Source organism: Sylvia atricapilla, chromosome 6 (assembly GCF_009819655.1).
Source record: "Sylvia atricapilla isolate bSylAtr1 chromosome 6, bSylAtr1.pri, whole genome shotgun sequence".
NCBI lineage: Eukaryota > Metazoa > Chordata > Aves > Passeriformes > Sylviidae > Sylvia > Sylvia atricapilla.
The window spans coordinates 10,177,717-10,195,720 of NC_089145.1; the positions used below are offsets into that span (position 1 = coordinate 10,177,717).

Below are 18,004 nucleotides of genomic sequence, written 5' to 3' on the forward strand. Positions count from 1 at the left end.
GGGAACGGGCTGTGATGTCACGATCCGAGGGGCCGGTGCGGAGCGGCGCAGGTTCGGTGGGGCCGGGGGGCGGCGGGGACCGGGCGGGCGGGCGGTGGGGGGGAGTGGAGGGGGCCGCGTTGCCATGGCAACGGAGCCGAGCCGAGTGGGGCCGAGCCGGGCCCAACCCGGGGCCGAGGGGGGCCGAGCGGTACCAGACTGAACCGAACCGGGAGCCGAGCGGTACCGATTCCGCCGAACCCGGGGCCGAGCTTTTCCGAGCTGGGCCGATCCTGGGGCCGAAGGCAACCGAGCGGTACCGGACTCAGCCGAACCCGGAGCCGAGCGGTACCGGACTCAGCCGAACCCGGGGGCGGAGCGGCTCCGAGGCGGGCCGAACCCGGACTGAGCGGTACCGGGCTGAGCCCAGTGTGCTCCGAGCGGTCTAAAGGGGTGCCGAACCGGCTCGAGCTGTCCCGAAGCCGGCCCGGTCCGGTGTAACGGAAGCCCCCTCAGGAGCTGCCCCCGCTGTGCCCCGCCGCCGCCATGCTGATCAAGGAGTACCACATCCTGCTGCCCATGAGCCTGGAGGAGTACCAGGTGGCCCAGCTCTACATGATCCAGGTGGAGATACGGGGCTGAGCATGGGGGCTTGATGGAGCTGCAGGGCTGAGGGGTGGGGGGATGGGGGATGAGCCCGGGAGCTGCACGGGTCTGGGGTTTGTGGGGCTGAGCCTGAGGGGTGTAGGGTCTGAGGACCAAGAGTGAAGGGGTGCACAGGGCTGTGGGGCTGGGCATGGGGAGCTGGAGGGGCACAAGGATCTGGGGACTGAGACTTAAGGTGGTGCAGGGGGCTGAGAGGGTCTGGAGATTGTAGCCTGAGGGGTGTAGTGGGCTGTGGAGAAGCATGAAGGGTGCAGGGGCTGCACCTGGGGGTGCACAAGAGACTTTGAGGCTGAGCATAGGGTGCTGGAGGATGTAAGGGGGCTCTGGGACTGCACGTGGGGAACTGGCGAGCTGTGGGGCTGAGCTTGGAGCCTGGAGGGGCGCAGGGGGGCCTGAGGCTGATCCCAAGGGATTGGCAGATTGCAGGGGTGTCACTGAGACTTTGGGTGGGTTTGGGACCACTGAGCCAAGCAGGGGGTCCTGGGAGCAGGTGTGGGGCTGGGTGTTGTCAGCACATGGAGACAGGAGTGCACGGGGACTCTGGGCGCCCATGGGGGTATTGGGGCTTGGAGGGGCTGCACCGAGCCATCATCTCTGTGCAGAAGAAGAGCCGGGAGGAGTCGAGTGGTGAGGGCAGCGGTGTGGAGATCCTGGCCAACCGACCCTACAGCGATGGCCCCGGGGGCAGCGGGCAGTATACCCACAAAATCTACCATGTTGGCTCCCACATCCCCAGCTGGTTCCGGGCGTTGCTCCCCAAAGCCGCGCTCCAGGTGGAGGAGGAGTCCTGGAATGCTTATCCTTACACACGCACCAGGTGGGAGCTAGGAGGTGACAGGGTGGGCTGCAGGACTGGCCATGCCCCCGGGCTCAGTCCTGTGCCCCTCCAGGTACACATGTCCCTTTGTGGAGAAGTTTTCCATTGAGATCGAGACGTACTACCGCCCGGATGCGGGGCAGCAGACCAACATCTTCAACCTGAGCGCAGCAGAGAAGAGGCAGAGGATTTTGGGTGGGTCTGGCTGGGTTGGGGAGCTGGGCAGGACACTGTAGCTGCTGGGATTCCCATATAGTGCTTCTGGGATGGGGGTGTGGTTGTGATGGGGCCTTAAGGGCTCAACTTCACTCTCCTTGCTGGTCCTCATGTTTAAGGGATGCTGGAAGGGAAGAGCTCCGTGGGTCCTGAGCTCCTTGCCTGCTCCCTCTCAGTGCTGCTGAATTAAGTTCCACATTAAAGATATATTCAGGGACAGTTTTGTCCTCTTCCTTTGCCTCTTTTTCTGTTTGCAGCTTCTCCTTCCTAGTGCCAGCCTGCTCCCCCCTCCTTCCGTGTTCCAGCCTTGTTCTGGCATGGATTTGTCTTCTCAGTCTCTCCTGGTGTACATGAGACCCAAAACTTGGGTCCTGTGGAGTGTTCTGGATCAGCAGGAGCAGGGAGAGCTGGAAAAGCATGTCCCCATTTTCCTACTCCCTGCCCTGCTTCCCCTCTCCCCAGGGCTTTGCTCCAGATCGCTCTCTAGCTCCTTTTTGGGGGCACTGGTGGGCAGAACTGTGAACTCGGGGTGGGATTCTTCCCTGTCCGCCGGGTTCCAGTTCCTGGTGGTGTGGACGTGGTCAGTTCAGGCACCAGAGTGTGGAGTGTGACGTGCTGCCTCTTAAAATGGAGGCCTAAAATAGGCACTTGGAGGAAATGATTCATCTGACCTATTTCTCTCCCCGGCTCTTGCGGCACTGGGGATGTCCGGCCGGGATACCAATGGCTCGGACCTGGGGGCAGGAATTCTGCCCCTATTGTCCCCGAGAAGCAACCAGGGCCAAGCAGATGGCATCAGGGCATGGCCCCGTGCCCACTGCCTTGTTTTCCATTCTAGTGCCTGTCCCGTGGGTATTCCACAGGGCACTCAGCATCTCCAGTGGCTGCTGCCTTCCACAGGGAGCAGGGTTGTAGTGGGACCAGACCCAGTGTGGATGCCACTGGGATTTTCTCTGCCTAGGTGTCCTGTAGCACTGACAGATTTAAACCCCTCTCACATTTCAAAGGGCGATGGAAAAACATGGTCTGGGTAATCCGCAGGGATAACTGCTTCCTTGGCAGCTTTTTCCCAGTGGCAAAAGCAAAGGGAGTTAGAAGTGTGATGGGAATGACACTGCCAGGAGTTGCTTGGGGACAGCAGGTCCTGTCCCAGCTCTTTGCTTCTGTTATCCAAGATGCTTGGCATCATGCTGTGCATTGCATCATTTTTGTGGATTCAGGGCATCTCTAGTTTTCTTTTTTCCCCTTTTTTCAGCCCAAGCTGCAGGAAGAGAGGGTGACAGCACCTTGGAGACATCAAAGGGGGCAAATAAATGCTAGGCATTGCACAGCCTGGGAATGGGGACAGTGATATGGGATGATACTGGGAGCCAGTGGGGTGCCCTGGGATCCCCCAGACCATGACCTGGAGGCAGGGCTAGAAAAGCCAAATTCTAGGAGATTTTATGCTGGATTAAGCCTGAACGGCTGTTGGATTTCCTAGGTGTCATTCAGGAGCCTCTCTCTGGTCTTGGGAGGTCATCCTCATTTGGGGGGAGCTCATGCTCATTTCGGGAGAGATCACCTTTGTTTGGGGATGAGGTTCATTGTTCTCCCCCCCAGCTCTGCGGGGGCTGCTGTGTCACATGGTGGTTGTGCTGTGCCCTTTTTTGGGGGGGACGCTCGGGCTTTTTGCAGGTGGAGCCAGGAGCTGTGCTGAGCTGCCCCACGTGCTGTCCCCATCCCCAGCCCTCATGTCCCCCAGGGTGGCCGGGATCACTCTGCAGCTGCCAGATCTGCTGGCTAATGCACATGTATGTGTCAGCCCCGGCTCTCCGCACACTCTCAGTCCTCCCTCCCTGTGCTGCTCCCTGGGGTGCCGGATTGGGATCTCACACGGGGATGGGCATGTCTTTGGTTGCACCAAGGGTGTCTGTGATGTTCCAGCCATGGGATTTTATATGTTGTATCAGGAAGTTCTTCCCTGTGAGGGTGGTGAGGCCCTGACACAGGTTGCCCAGGGAAACTATGGATGCTCCATCCCTGGAAGTTTCCAAGGCCAGGTTGGATGGGGCTTGGAGCAGCCTGGGATAGTGGAAGGTGTCCCTGCCCATGGCAGGGCGTGAAATGAGATGACCCATAAGGTCCCTTCCAACCAAAACCATTCCAGGATTCTATGATTTCAGAGCTAAAGGATTTTAGAATTCTAGGACAGAGAGTGTTTGCTGCCAGCTGTGTTGGGTGCATGACTTGTGGGAATAATTTTACCTGATTTTTGTTGCTTTTTCCTTGTTTTCCTACCTGTGCCCCCTTGCCAAACACTCTGGGGTGACAAGCGCTGTTCCCCCCCACAGACACCATTGACATTGTGCGTGATCCCATCTCCCCTGGGGAATACAAGCCTGAGGAGGATCCCAAACTCTACCACTCATCCAAGACGGGCCGGGGGCCACTGGGGGATGACTGGCTGGAGGCAGCAGCGGCCAGCGGGCCCCTCATGTGCGCCTACAAGCTCTGCAAGGTGGAGTTCCGATACTGGGGGATGCAGTCCAAGATCGAGCAGTTCATCCATGATGTGGGTGAGTTGGGACCTGTGGGTAGCTGGAGGGTCATTTGGGCAGCTGTGGGATCACACTGAACTCACTTCCCTTGTTCTCCCCCCAGGTTTGAGGAAGGTGATGCTGCGTGCCCATCGCCAAGCCTGGTGCTGGCAGGATGAATGGACAGACCTGACGATGGATGATATCCGGCAGCTGGAGGAGGAGACAGCGCGAATGCTGGCACAGAAGATGGCAAAGTGTGGCGAGGATGAGGAGCCACCAGCGGCCAGGATCAGCCCTGAGGGGCAGCCAGGGCCAGATGGTCCTGGTAGGCAGGAGGAGACCGAGCTGCAGGCAGGGACTGATACCCCCTCCGATGATACCTTTGCCAAGCAGTGGTCCACCTCTTCCCGGTCTTCTTACTCTTCCCAGCACGGAGGTGAGAGACCAGGTCTGGTGTGGTTATGCTGTGAATGCTGCTGTTCTCCATAGGAGATGTGTCAGGGGACTGTTTTGCCTGGTTTGGTTCTCCTGGGCTGGGGCTCTGGGTGTCCCAGGTGTGGTCCCAGCTTTCTTGAAGGGCCCTGGGTGACCCAGGGATGGTCATGGTTCTCCCAAGGAAGGACTCTGGGTGACACAGGGATGGCCCTAGATTTCCCTGGGGGGATCTGGGTCCAGGGCCAAGGAGGAGCTGTGCGGCAGGAGCGAGGGTCTCTCTGCAGGGGGCTGTGAGTGCTGACCCCCCATGGCTGGCAGGGGGCGTGTCTCCTCAGAGCCTGTCAGAGTGGCGGATGCAGAACATTGCCCGGGACTCGGAGAACAGCTCCGAAGAGGAATTTTTCGATGCCCACGGTACTGGCACCATCTTGGAACAGGCTGGGTGGGGGCCAGGGCATCTGAGGATGGGCGTGCAGGCACAGGGGTGTCCCCCCACCCACACTCCCTTCCTGCCTCTGCAGAGGATCTATCTGACAGCGATGAGGTCTTCGCCAAGGAGATGACCAAGTGGAGCTCCAATGACTTCTTGGACACGCTTGAGCGGCCAGCGGAGCTGGACGAGGCACTTGGTGAGTGCTGGGGGAGCTCTGTCCCCAGATCCGGGGGTAGGGGTCCTGACAGGGGCCTGATTCCCACCTGGAGACCAGAGCTGCCTCACCAGTGCCGTGTGCTCACAGGGGAAGGAGCCAGCGCCACCAAGGGGGATGGTGAAGGGTTGGGAACATCCAATTTTTCTGAGGTATGTGTCCCCTCCCTCGGGCCATGCCCTCTTGCTGTGCCCCACGACTTGACTGCTTTCCTTCCTGCAGGGCAGTGCAGCAGAGAGTACAGAGCAGATGTGCCGGATCCACGCGCTCTTCCTCATCCTCCACAGTGGGAACATCCTGGATCAGGGAGCGGGCGAGCCGGGCTCCAAGCAGGCAGATGTGCAGACACTGGCAGCCACCTTTGACGCTGTCACCCGCGTCCACTTTCCTGAGGCATTGGGACATGTGGCCCTGCGCCTGGTGCCCTGCCCGCCCATCTGTGCTGCAGCCTATGCCCTTGTCTCCAGGTATGGATTCCTGCTGGAAAAGCAGGGGACCAGGGAGCTGGTATCCTTGGAGAGGGGACTTCACTTCTAGTGGGATGTTAAGGACTGGGGAGGGGATGGGGGTTAACTCCTGGTGCAGCATCTTGGGGCAAGTGTGTGTTATGTGGTGAGATGGGACACATGTAATTTTTAGTGTGGTATCCCAGGGCATGCAGGTGTTTTGTTGTGGGATGAGGACAGTGGGGCAGGATGGGATGGGATAGGATGGGGATAACTCCTCGTGCAGCATCCTGGGTTGAGCAAGCACTGTGCAGAGAGATGGGGACATCAGGGCAGCATGGAATTGGATGGGATGGGGATAACTCCAGATACAGCATCCTGGGCGAGCAAGTGTCCTGTGGTGGGAGGGAAGGGGATAGGGATTACTCCTTGTGCAGCATCCCAGGGTGAACCAGTACTATGCAGTGGGATGAGGACATCAGGACACCATTCATCCCTCACCATGTCCCCCTCAGGCTCAGCCCCTACAGCCATGACAGGGACAGCCTGTCCAGCAGCCAGGACCACATCCCGCTGGCAGCACTCCCGCTGCTAGCCACCTCCTCAGGCACCTACCAGCATGCTGTGGGCACCGTCATCACCCGTGCCAACCAGGCCTATGCAGCCTTCCTGCAATCTGGAGAGGGCACTGGCTTCTGCGGCCAGGTGAGATGGAATCTGGGGGGAAGCTTGGCTCTTGGGTCCAGCTGTGACCCTGTATGGAGGGTTTGGGGGTGTCACCATCCCCATGGATCTGTGGATGTCACCATCCTCATGGATCAGCAGGTGGTGCTGCTGGGGGACTGCGTGGGTGGCATCCTGGGATTTGATGCCCTGTGCCAGAGCCGGGCGGGCTCAGGGGGCAGCCGGAGCAGCAGCCGCCGTGGCAGCCTGGTGAGTGTCTTGCATCTCAACACCCCCTGAGGAGGTTTTGAGGGTGCACTGGGGGCTACATGGGGTCTGGGTGTTTGCTGTCTCCCCGTGCAGAGCACGGAGCCCATCTCCCCGGAGCAGTGTGGGAGCCTGGACCCGCTGGCTGATGGGATGGAGGGAGTGTCAGTATTGGGCCAGGCCAGCCCTGAGGCCCCAGGGACACAGGGGGACAGCCAGCAGCACAGCTCCACGTGCAGGTGAGCCCAAGGGGGATGGTTGGCTACCTTGTGCTTTATGGAAAGGGTGCAATTCCCATCTGCTCCAGGCTGGGAAGGAGCATTTCATGGAGGCCACCTGCCCCAGGGGAATCTTGCTGGAGCTCCTCTGAGATAACAGAGCCATGCCAGGCACAGCTTTGCCTTCAGGATAGTGGGAACATGATGCCATCCCTCCCCATGCCCACTGTCTCTGATGTCCCAGCCTGCAGGCCAGCGAGGCCTCACTGGAGGCAGAGGCACCCCGGAGCAGTGGCATGGTGCTGGATGGGGCAGAGACTGCCAGCACCCGCCTTGAATTTAAGGTATCCGGCTTCTTCCTCTTCGGTTCCCCACTGGGGCTGGTGCTCGCACTGCGCAAGACCGTCATGCCTGCTCTGGATGGTGAGGATCCCTGCCTGCCGTGGTGCCAGCCCCTGACCCTCCCTGTAGGGCTCAAGTCCCTGAGTTGTGCTCACCCGACAAGCCTGAGCTCCCCAGGACCACCCCAGAGAGCCCTGCCTGGGTTTGAGCCCCTTGCATGCCCAGCCCTGGCTGTGTGGGTATTGGTGGGTGACTGAGTGTCCCTGCTCTGTGCCAGCCTCAACCTATCCCTGGTGCCCCAAATTTCCCTCTCCAGCCTTTCCTCTTTCTGTATCCTGCTTTACCCCTCTTGGGTGTTTTGCTCCTGGTGCCCCCCACCCCTCGTGGGCGCCCCTGATGCCTCTCTGTGCTGCAGTGGCCCAGCTGCGTCCTGCCTGTGAGCAGATCTACAACCTCTTCCACGCTGCCGATCCATGTGCGTCCCGCCTGGAGCCCCTCCTGGCCAAGGCCTTCCATGCTGTGCCCCCACTCAGCGTGCCCCGATACCAGAAGTACCCCCTGGGTGATGGCACTTCATCCCTGTTGGGTGAGCAGATTCCCACCAGGCTGGTGCTAGGCACCCTGGGGCCATGTCAGAGTACCCAGAGCACCCACATCCTGGCTGGGTTGGGGGAGAGGGATGTGCAAGCCCTTCCTACTGCTCTGGGGCTCTACTGAAGGGGTGTCTTGGGGTGGTGGGTGTCCCTGAGGTCTCTGTGTGTGCTCACCCAGCTCTCTCTTCAGCGGAGGCCCTGCAGACACATTCTGCCCTGTTCCTGCCCAAAGTGGATGTGGCTGCTCCCCCTACCCCTACTAGCAGTTTTGGGGGCTTCTGGAAGGGCAATGAGCCGGCAGAGCCCCCCACTCCTGCCAGCACCAGCGAGGTTGTCAAGAGTAAGTGTCACCCCCACCCACCCCATCCCATGTGGGCACCTCTGGCTGCACAACAGGGGATGAGGTCTGGAATAGGCTTCATCCCAGCTCTCTCTACAGTCCTAGAGCGCTGGTGGGGCCTAAAGCGCATTGACTACTCTCTGTACTGCCCCGACGCCCTGACTGCCTTCCCCACCATTACCCTGCCCCACCTCTTCCATGCCAGCTACTGGGAATCCTCTGATGTGGTGGCCTTCATCCTGCGCCAGGTATGGCCATCCAGGGCACAGTGGGATGGGCAGCAAGCTAGGGCCAGTGGAGGCTGAGCCAGCACCATGCTGTTGGCAGGTGATGGAGAAAGAGGGGCCACAGCCTGCGGAGAGCGAGGAGAGCTCCATCTACAGCCCTGCCATCCCTCGGGAGAAGTGGCAGCGCAAACGCACTCAAGTGAAGATCCGGGTATGTGGCCAGTGGGAGACCACCTAGGGCATCCTGGGGTGTGTGGGTTCTGGGACAATCCCACAGCCCAGTGGTGTCCCAGTGGTATCTCAGGAGCTTCCCCAGGAGCTGCTGAACACCCCGTGTGCCTGCAGAACGTGACAGCCAACCACCGTGCCTGTGATGTGATCGTGTGCGAGGGCAAAGCGCAGGTCCTCAGTGGGCGCTTCATGTACGGACCCCTGGATGTGGTGACACTGACTGGGGAGAAGGTATTGCTGGGCTCAGGGGGCCACCAGGACCCCTCAAACAGGGTGGGATGTCCAGGACCAGGCATGGGGCTGGTGTTACCCACAGTAGGGGAAGGATGTGGTTAACAGGACCCTGTGTCAGGTAGCGGGAGCAGGATGTAAGGACTTGCAGGTGAGAACACAGCAGGATGTGGGGGTCCAGCCCATGCCCAGTCCATTTCCCTCTCTCAGGTGGACATCTACATCATGACGCAGCCACTGTCGGGGAAGTGGCTGTACTATGGCACCGAGGTGACGAGTGGCAGCGGGCGCCTGACCTTCACCATCCCTCCAGACAAGGCTCTGGCCATTGGAATCTATCCTGTGCGCATGGTGGTCAGGTGAGGTGTTGCTTCAGTTTCTTCTCCAGCCCTTTTGGCAGACCTACACCTGCTGCCCTGGCAGCAGGGCCAGTGCTGAGCCATCGCCTCTGCCTTTGCAGAGGGGACCACAGCTATGCTGAGGCATACCTGACCGTGGTGGCCCGTGGCACCGAATCTGTTGTGTTCAGCATTGATGGCTCCTTCACCGCAAGCGTCTCCATCATGGGCAGTGACCCCAAAGTGCGGGCGGGGGCTGTGGATGTTGTAAGGTGGGTGCCCTTTAGGCAGGGAGTCAGTCTCCCCATCTTTCATGGTGTGACAATTCAGTTGGGGGTAGGCAGAGCAGGGACAAAGGGGAGGGTATTCCACCGCTCCCTTGCCTCCAGCACATCATCTCTATACTGGTACCGTATAGTGGGAAATAATCCTCTCTGAGCTTGGATGTGGTCCCCACAGCTCTGCTGTACCTTCTTAAAAAAAATCCCTGGGAGCAGGGAGGTTTTGGAGGCAGCACCCACACATGCTGTGTTGGGAGATCCCAGCTTCCCGTAGCAGGGCTGTCTCCACACAAGGCTCCTGGCAGCCACCCATGTCCTCTCCTAGGCACTGGCAGGACTCAGGATACATGATCATCTATGTGACGGGGCGCCCTGACATGCAGAAGCACCGTGTGGTGGCCTGGCTCTCCCAGCACAACTTCCCCCATGGCGCCGTCTCCTTCTGCGATGGGCTCACCCATGACCCGCTGCGCCAGAAAGCCGCCTTCCTACAGAGCCTGCGCACCGAGGTGGGGATGGGAATGCTGCCGGGACACAGGGCTGGGGATGGGGTGGTGTGGGCTCTGCTGAATCCTGTGCACCTCTGCATCCCGGTGGGGATGATGGGAGCTGGACTGCACTGTGATGGCAGAGCTGGAAGCTTCTCAGGGCAGGTCCCAGCCATCCATCTTAACATGAAGGTGTCCCAGCCCCTGGGGGTGGCTGTCCCTGTGGGAAGGGCTGTTCCTGCCCTAATGCTCTTGTCTCTGGGCAGGCAGAGATCTCCATAGTTGCCGGCTATGGCTCCACCAAGGATGTCTCCGTCTACAGCTCACTGGGACTCACACCAGCCCACATCTACATTGTAGGACGGGCTGTCAAGAAGTTCCACAACCAGTGCCAGGTATGGTGGTGGCAAGGCTGGGGACAGACTGGGGATGCAGGGGATGATGACTGACGTCACCAGTCAGCTGTGGCCACCAGCTTAGGCGGTCTGTGTGTCCTGCAGTTCCTCTCCGAGGGTTATGTTGCCCATCTGGCCCAGTTGGAAGCTGCAGCCCTGGCTCACTCCCCCAAGGGCCCCCCACGACCCGTGCTGGGCAAAGGCACCTATGGCTGCCTGGCACCTGTCGACTTCCTGCGGAAGCAGAGTCAGCTCCTGCGCTCCCGGGGCTCCAGCCAGGCAGAGCGGGATGGGGGGGCCACCCTCAGCACCCCCTGGCTTGTCCCGGACCAAGCCCCGCAGTGTCAGCCTCAAGCTGGAGGGTGAGGAGTGAGGATGGCACGGCCATGTCCCCCCTCCGCCACATCCCTGATTTCCCAGCAAGGAGCACCTGGGGACAGCCAGTGCTGGGCCATGAGGCCATAGGAAGGAGATGAGGGTGCTGGGTCCCCTGAGACCAGGGGTGTGCTGGGAGATGGCCAGAGCCCCCCCAGAGGACCAGAGTGATCCCCTCAGGGCTGAGCCATTCTGTGTCCTCCTGCTGCCCCTCGCCTCGTCCCCTCTGGTCCTTTGGGGTGGTTAGGCAGTGCCCAGTGGGGTCTGCACCCCAGGGTCATTATCCCTGTGCAGAACTGGGGGCTGTGGCTGTGCCCCAGAGCGAGTGGCACCTCCCCACCTATTTATTTCCGTCTGGTGTCACGGGGCAGGGCTGGGTTGGGGTTCTAGAGTGGTTCCTCTGTTCCCCCCCTTTCGTTTTGGTGTTGAATAAACAGATGTTATGACAAGGTGCCAGCACCCACGAGTCTGCTCTGTGCCTGTGGAAACAGGGTTCCCACCCACTGGGAAAGCCCTGGGGAGCCTCCAGGGACACCATGTCCCACAGGGAGATGGCTGTGGGGCACAGCAGTTGGGTCACAAGCAACTTAGGACAGGGAAAAGAGCCTGGGTGTGTGGGCTGTTCCGATGCCAATACCCTCCCCCTCTCTGACTTGTTTTCCGCTCATTTACCTCTAGCAGCAAATTTTTGTAGTGACCAGGGGGTCTGACTGGTTTTACTTGAGTTTATCTTGGCAGAGCATGACCAAATGTTTATAGAGATAGCAGGAACAAGCTGATACTCTATATAAAATATTCCCGACACTGACATGACAAGAGGAGACACTGGTTTGGGATTATAGCAGCAGCCTGGAGAAGTGACAGTGGCGTGGCACGGAGGCGAACGGGCATGAACGAGTTGGAGCTGAGGCGCAGCGCTGCCCCTCCATGGCCATCACAAAGTATAAAAACATCAAGTAAGTGATAAAAGTTGGCAGGGAGCAGTGGGCTCGTCATCCACACATCCCTGGCATGACGATGAGCAGAGTCTAGAGCCCAGCAAGGAGCTTCAGCCTATGTGCTGTGATGCTTTATGCTGCCCCTTAAGTGCATGGCTGTGTCCCCAGGCTGTGTAGCGAGCTCCAGGGCCATTTCCACTGACTTCAAATAAGTAAAATCTGTATTAAACATTAATAAACATCCATGACCATTCCACATGTGGAATATCTAAAAGAACCTGTCCTGAGAGCGCTGGGCTCTCCCTTGCGGCCGTGGACTCTACTGGGAGAAGATGCCCTTGAAGCGGATCTTGTCTTCGGCATCCTTCTCCCGCAGCCGGGCTTCCAGGCTCCGCAGCTCCTTGGAGACCACGGGGCGCAGCGAGGGGTCAAGTGCCAGAACTTTGGCGAAGTCAGCCTGTGCCTCAGCCACATTCCACACAGCCGCATGGGCCTTGCCCCGCTTGAAGTAGGCCTTGACATTGTCTGTGGGGAGAGAGCCAGGGTCAGCAGGGCGCGGGGGTCTCCTGGTGCCTGCCACAGCGACCTGGGATGGCCTGTGGCTCCTTACCCTCGTACTTGTTGAGGATGGAGGAGCAGTGGTCCAGCACCTCGTAGTACTCCTCACACTGCAGCTTGCACTGGCAGTAGTTTAAGAGCAGGGGTGTGATCTTCTGGTCGAGCTCGATCCAGTCCGGAGAGCCTGGCTGCTCCTGTGGCATACAGAGTAGGGAGAGTGAGGGGCAGTTGTCAAGCCCTGCAGTCCTGGGGATGCCCGTGTGCATCTGGCAAGACCCACCTTCATCTGCAGGTTCTTGAGACAGGCGATGGCATCATAGTATTTGGCAGCTGCCTCTGGCACCTTGCCCTGTCGGTACAGCTCGTTGCCTTCCTTGTGGATCTGGGGCACAGCCTGGAGCTTCTCCTCATCTGTCATGGCCCATGGGTCCTGCTGGTAGGAGCCGGGTGGCTCCACCTGCCAGCACCCCATCATGGAATCAGAGAACAGGATCATGGAATTGTTTAGGTTGGAGAAGGTGTCTAGGATCAAGTCCTGCACTGCCAAGGCCACTACTCAACCACATCCCACATGCTACATCTGTGTGTGTTTTTTGGACACTTCCATGCCCGAGCTCCCCATGCTGGCACCTCACCTTCAGCACCTCGATGTCGAAGATGAGGGGCTGGGGGTTCTTCTGGAGCTCGTCAAGGTCGGGGTACCCCAGTGAGTAGTGCTCGTGCATCTGGGCGATACTGCAGCAGTGCCGCTGCCCCTCCAGCGGGTCCTTCCCTGCCGCGATGTTCCGCAGGCTCTTGGACACTAGCGGGTAAAGCACCACGTGCTGCGGGAGGGGAGGGTGTGCCGCAATTTGAGGAGGGCGGGAGCGAAAACATCAGGATGCCGCAGCCTCGCACCCCGGGGCTGGAGCGCACCGGGGCGCCCGCAAGCCACGCCCACAACAAAGTAACGCCCATCAGCACAGGCCACGCCCCAACCATCAGCCACACCCCGGCAGGTCCTCGTCCCGCCCACCTTGGCGTCGCAGCGGAAGCGCGCTCGCTCGCCGGGCCGCATAGTTCGTAGCGCCGCTTCCCACACCGGCAGCTTAAACTTTTTTCCGGCGATGAGCTCCATGGGCTTCCCCCGCGCCCTGCTATCGTCCACTGGCGTCTCCTCATCGTCGCACCGCAGCGTCCGGTAGTGGAAAGTGGCCTGAACGGGGAGGAGGAGCCCGCGGCGTCACCATAGCGACGCAGACGAGGGGGGGCGCGCATGCGCGCCTCGGCAGCCGCGTTCCGCTTCCCACATCCCCCCACCCCGCCCGTCCTCCCGCAGACCTGACCTTGGTGCCGTCGCGGAAGTCTGGCAACGGCCCGGTGCCTTCCCGCAGCACCTCCTTGTCCACGCCGTCCGCCCGCAGCTGCTCGACTTGCTGCGCCATCGCTACCGCTCCGCCCGCGCCGCTCGCCCTGGCTCGGCCGCCTCCGCCGCCGCTCGGCTCTTTCCGGATAGTCGTGGCTACGCGGGGCGCCCCCTGCCGGCCCGGAGGAAGCCCTGCGGGACGGGGGTTCTGGAAAAGGGGCGTGGTCAAGGCAGAGGGCGAGGCCAGAGGAGGCAGCCGCGCACCCGGTTCTCCCGTGGTTTTCCTGGTTTCCCGTCTCCCGCAACCCTTCTCGGGTGCTGTTTCGGGGGACACGGGAGCCATTCCGGAAAGAAAACCTCCTGTGACACCTCCGTGGAAGGGCTGTGGTGTAGGATAGGAGGTTGATAATGTCGCCGGGACCCACTCTGAGGCTCCCCGCTCGCCGCGGGGAGAGTGTAGTCGACTCGTCTCCTCCCGTCAGCTCCGGCCGGGTCTCCGTGAGGGCAGGAAGGACAGGCACCCAGGGCAGGGCTGTGCGACACCGTGGGGGGGGACACCTCACGGTTTACCAGGGTTCAGCCCAGCTCAAAAGCCATCCTGGGGTGACACGAGGACGCTGAGAGGTGTAAGGTCCCCAGTCCCACAGGAGGGCTGGTGGCTCATGGACGTGACTGCGCTGCTGCAGGAATGAACACGTAGGGAGCGCGCTTGTTCTGCCTCCACTATCACTACTCAGCACTGCTGTGAGGTGGTTCAGCCCCGTCCTCACCCTCTTAGCCGAGACCTCAAGGAAGCTCCTCCTCCCCTCACTTGCACCCGTTATTTTGATGGTGCATGCTCCCAGCTTACTCAGGTGGGCCCCTAGAAATGAAGGGGGCTCTGTGCTCCCCGCACTGTGGCTTCACCGCGGAGCAGGGGCAGCGCGGAGCCGCGGCGTTCTCGGCGGCAGCGCAGGTGTCGGGAGCCGCGTGCGGTCGATGGCGATGCCGGGAGCCGCCGCGGGGTAACCGCCTCCTTCCTGCCCTGGCGGCGAGGCGAGCGCGGCCGCCACAGCTGCGGCAGCAGCGCCATGTGCCAGCGCCGCCGCGAGGGCCCGGGGACCTGGCACCTGGCAGCCCCGAGCGGAGCCGGGGGCTGCTGCCGCCCCCCGCGGGGGAGGGGAGCAGCCCAAGGATGGGGCTTTGAGGCGTGCAGGTGGCCGAGCTAGAGGTGCTCCCGTGGATGCTGTGGCTGAGAGGAGGGGTGAAGCGTGTCCCCGTCAGGACGGCTCTTGCCAGGCTCCCGCGGCAGAGCTGTGGGCACGGGGGGTAGAGGAAGGGCCCCCGCAGCCCAGGTGCTGAGGGGGGGGCCCGTCTGCCCCCGGGGACATCCGGTGGCAGCCCACTGTGGGGAGGTGTGTGACGCCAGCAGCGCAGGCGAGGCTCATATTTGGGCACGGAGCAGGTTATTGGAGGCGGCGGCCCCCGCAGCCGGGAGATGGGGCGCCTGATAAAGGCTGCCCCGGTGCCGCTGCCTGCAGTGGCTCGGCTGGAGGCGAGACGGTGTCCCCGGCTGAGCTGGGTCGGGGCCGGGTGGCATGGGGCCGCTGGCGGCGCTGGGGGCTGCTGCTGTGCGTGCAGCTGTGTGCGGGTGAGTGGCGGGCGGCCGGAGCGCGGCCCGCGGCGGGGGCCGGGCCCGGCTCAGCAGGCTCCGTGCCGCAGGCTCCGGGGAGCTGCGTCTGGTGGACGGCGGCGGGCGCTGTGCCGGGCGTGTGGAGGTGAAGCACGACGGTGAGTGGGGCTCCGTGTGCGTCTACGAGTTCGACTGGGAAGCCCATTGGGCCACCGTGGTGTGCCGGCAGCTGGGCTGTGGCCGGGTGGCCAAGGCGTCCCCGTACGCCCCATTTGGACAAGGCACCGGGCGGATCTGGCTGCAGCCCTTCTTCTGCCGCGGCCGTGAGGATGAGCTACAGGAGTGTCCGCACTTTGGATGGGGCCGGCACTTCTGCGACCACGAGCGGGATGTGGGGGTGACCTGCACAGGTGAGGGGTCACGCTGGCCGTGCTGGGACAGCCACCTTGTGCTGGTGCAGCCCGGGCAGGACTGAGCCGTGCCGGTGTCCCGGTGCAGATGCCGTGGAGCTGAGGCTGGCAGGCGGTGACAGTCTCTGTGCCGGGAGGGTGGAAGTGAAGCTGCGGGGACAATGGGGATCTGTGGGAGACGACAGCTGGGACATGGAGGACGCCGAGGTGGTTTGCCAGCAGCTGGGCTGTGGCTCGGCTGCCGGTGCCTATTCCGCCGTCGAGAGCTTTGGTGTAGGGGACGGGCCCGTGAGTCTGGCCATAGTGGACTGCGATGGAGACGAGGGCACTCTCTGGGACTGCGAGATCCGTGGCTGGGGTCCCTATAATGGCAGCATCCATGAATATGACACTGCCGTTGTCTGCCAAGGTAGGAGCTGGATTTGGGGTGGCGTGGCCCTTCATTCACTTTCCTTGACACTGAGCCTGTGCTGCTCCCGCAGGCTTTTCCCGGCTGGTGGGAGGCGATGGAGCCTGCGCCGGGCAGCTGGAGGTGCGGCTGGGCCGGGCCTGGCTCGGTGTGTGCGAGAATCAGGTGGACATGAAGGTGGCCGAGGGTGGTGTGCAGGGAGCTGGGCTGTGGGGCGGCGCTCGGCATCGCCGGCAGTGGCCGATTTGCGGCGGGATCGGGATCGCTGTGGGACTGGGGCTTCCAGTGCAATGGCACGGAGCCCCTCCTCAGTGCCTGTGCCCGGCGTCCGCCTCCACAGCCAGAACTGCAGCGGCCGTGCCGGCGTCATCTGCTCCCGTAAGTGCCGGGGACAGCGGGCTGGGGCTGTTGGGGTCCCCCGCACAATGCCCCTTCTCAGCGCCCTTCCTGCCGCAGCCTACACGGGCTTCCGGCTGGCGAACGGCAGCTCGGGCTGCGCCGGGCGGGTGGAGGCGGCGGTGAGGGGCACGTGGGGGTCCGTGTGCGCCAGCGAGTGGGACCTGCCCGATGCCCACGTCCTGTGCCGCCACCTGGGCTGCGGCCGCGCCCTGACCGTGCCCCCGGGAGGCTCCTTCGGCAGCGGGGAGGGGCCGCTGCGGCCGGACGCCTTCGGCTGCAGCGGGAGCGGAGCGGCCCCGGGCGAGTGCCCCGTGGCCGTGCTGGGGAAGCCGCCCTGTGCCCCCGGAAACGCTGCGGCTGTCAGCTGCTCAGGTGTGTAGGGCACCTGCGGGAGGGGCCTGAAGGGCAATTTGGATCAGAAGGTGTTGGAATGTTTTGAGATGAAGGGCTGAGTCTGGCCGTTTTACAGGCATTGTCGAGTCCCTGCGGCTGGTGGAGGGTGAGAGCCGGTGCGATGGGTGGCTGGAGTTGGCCATAGACACCGGGGCCTGGCGCCGAGTGCCAGGAGAGCTGTTGATCGTACCGAATTTGAGCAAGGTGTGCAGGGAGCTGGACTGTGGTGGACTGGACAAGAGTCACGTTGTCCCTAGCAGGACCTACCTGAGGGACATCAACCAGACGGAGAGGGACATCTTGGAAAGGGTGATCAAAACTATTATGGGGCTGGAGGGGATCACGACCGAGCTGCCCGAGAAAGCCAACCATTCCTTTTGGCTTGATAATGCGTTCGTGCCCACTGCAGCAGCTGCCATGCATAATGGGGCATCCATGGTCTGCTCAGGTGGGTGTCCCAAGAAAGGCCAGACCTGCTGGTGCCCCAAGCAGCCGGCCCATCCCGGTCCCTCCATGCGCACAGGCAGCCGGCGGGTGAGGCTGGTGGGGAGCTCTGGCGCTGCGCCGGGCGCGTGGAGATCTATTCCGGTGGCAGCTGGAGCAGCGTGTGCCAGGAAGGCTGGGACGTGCAGGACGCTGCCGTTGTCTGCCGTGAGCTGGGCTGTGGCAGGGCACTGGAGGCCCCGAGGTCGGCGCGCTTCGGTCCCGGCACGGGGCCGGCCGTGGCCCTACATCCCCGACTGCTCCGGGAGCGAGGAGTCTCTCTGGGAATTGCGGGCGCTCGGAAGGGCGCGAGTGCGGGCTCGGCGGTGGGGGCATGGGGCCGTGTGCTCAGGTCAGTGGCGGGCCACTCCCAGCAGAGGCCAGCGGAAGGCCCGGGGTGTCGGTGGCCGTGCCGTGACCCCCCTGCACCCTTGCAGAGCATGTCTCCGTGCGGCTGGCTGGCGGCGGGCGGGCGCTGCCGCGGGTTCCTGGAGGTGTCCCACAACGGCACCTGGGGCCTGCGTGTGCGCCAGCGGCACCGGCCCCGGCACCAGGCGCCGCCGTCTGCCGCCAGCTGGGCTGTGGGGAGCGGGCCCGGCTGTCGGCCGAACCCGCCCAGCAGCCGTCCCCTGCCTGGCTGGCCTGGGGTGGGCTGCGAGGACGGGGCCCGCTCGCTCTGGGGCTGCCCCTCGGCGCCCTGGCACCTGCAGAGCTGCGGCCCTGGCGGCGACGCCCCGTGG

General features: G+C 62.4%; 3 protein-coding genes across 3 annotated transcripts; 2 read left to right on the forward strand and 1 right to left on the reverse strand.

The window, feature by feature from the left end:
• The first annotated feature begins 42 nt into the window (after positions 1-42).
• PITPNM1 (phosphatidylinositol transfer protein membrane associated 1) lies at positions 43-11,166 on the forward strand. The gene is given in 25 exon segments (XM_066320704.1): positions 43-51; positions 496-603; positions 1,248-1,462; positions 1,536-1,657; positions 4,012-4,236; positions 4,322-4,636; positions 4,954-5,049; positions 5,157-5,264; positions 5,373-5,434; positions 5,505-5,749; positions 6,244-6,433; positions 6,554-6,661; positions 6,755-6,897; positions 7,121-7,299; positions 7,634-7,804; positions 8,002-8,151; positions 8,251-8,399; positions 8,479-8,589; positions 8,724-8,840; positions 9,051-9,199; positions 9,301-9,450; positions 9,785-9,968; positions 10,214-10,342; positions 10,448-10,633; positions 10,635-11,166. Coding segments are annotated over 24 exon segments (3,663 nt in total). The 5' UTR covers positions 43-51; positions 496-525; the 3' UTR covers positions 10,716-11,166.
• Positions 11,167-11,428: 262 nt separating this feature from the next.
• AIP (aryl hydrocarbon receptor interacting protein) lies at positions 11,429-14,029 on the reverse strand. Its single transcript, XM_066320713.1, has 6 exons — positions 13,539-14,029; positions 13,229-13,408; positions 12,849-13,037; positions 12,494-12,670; positions 12,266-12,407; positions 11,429-12,180 (listed from the first exon to the last, which is right to left on the reverse strand). The coding sequence occupies exons 1-6, from the start codon at positions 13,899-13,901 to the stop codon at positions 11,975-11,977; spliced, it is 1,257 nt and encodes a 418-aa protein (XP_066176810.1). The 5' UTR covers positions 13,902-14,029; the 3' UTR covers positions 11,429-11,974.
• Positions 14,030-14,046: 17 nt separating this feature from the next.
• On the forward strand, positions 14,047-17,682 carry LOC136362046 (scavenger receptor cysteine-rich type 1 protein M130-like). Its single transcript, XM_066320302.1, is given in 9 exon segments — positions 14,047-14,412; positions 15,260-15,580; positions 15,669-15,989; positions 16,063-16,175; positions 16,177-16,323; positions 16,325-16,367; positions 16,446-16,760; positions 16,858-17,315; positions 17,452-17,682. Coding segments are annotated over 9 exon segments (1,968 nt in total). The 5' UTR covers positions 14,047-14,393.
• Positions 17,683-18,004: the final 322 nt, after the last annotated feature.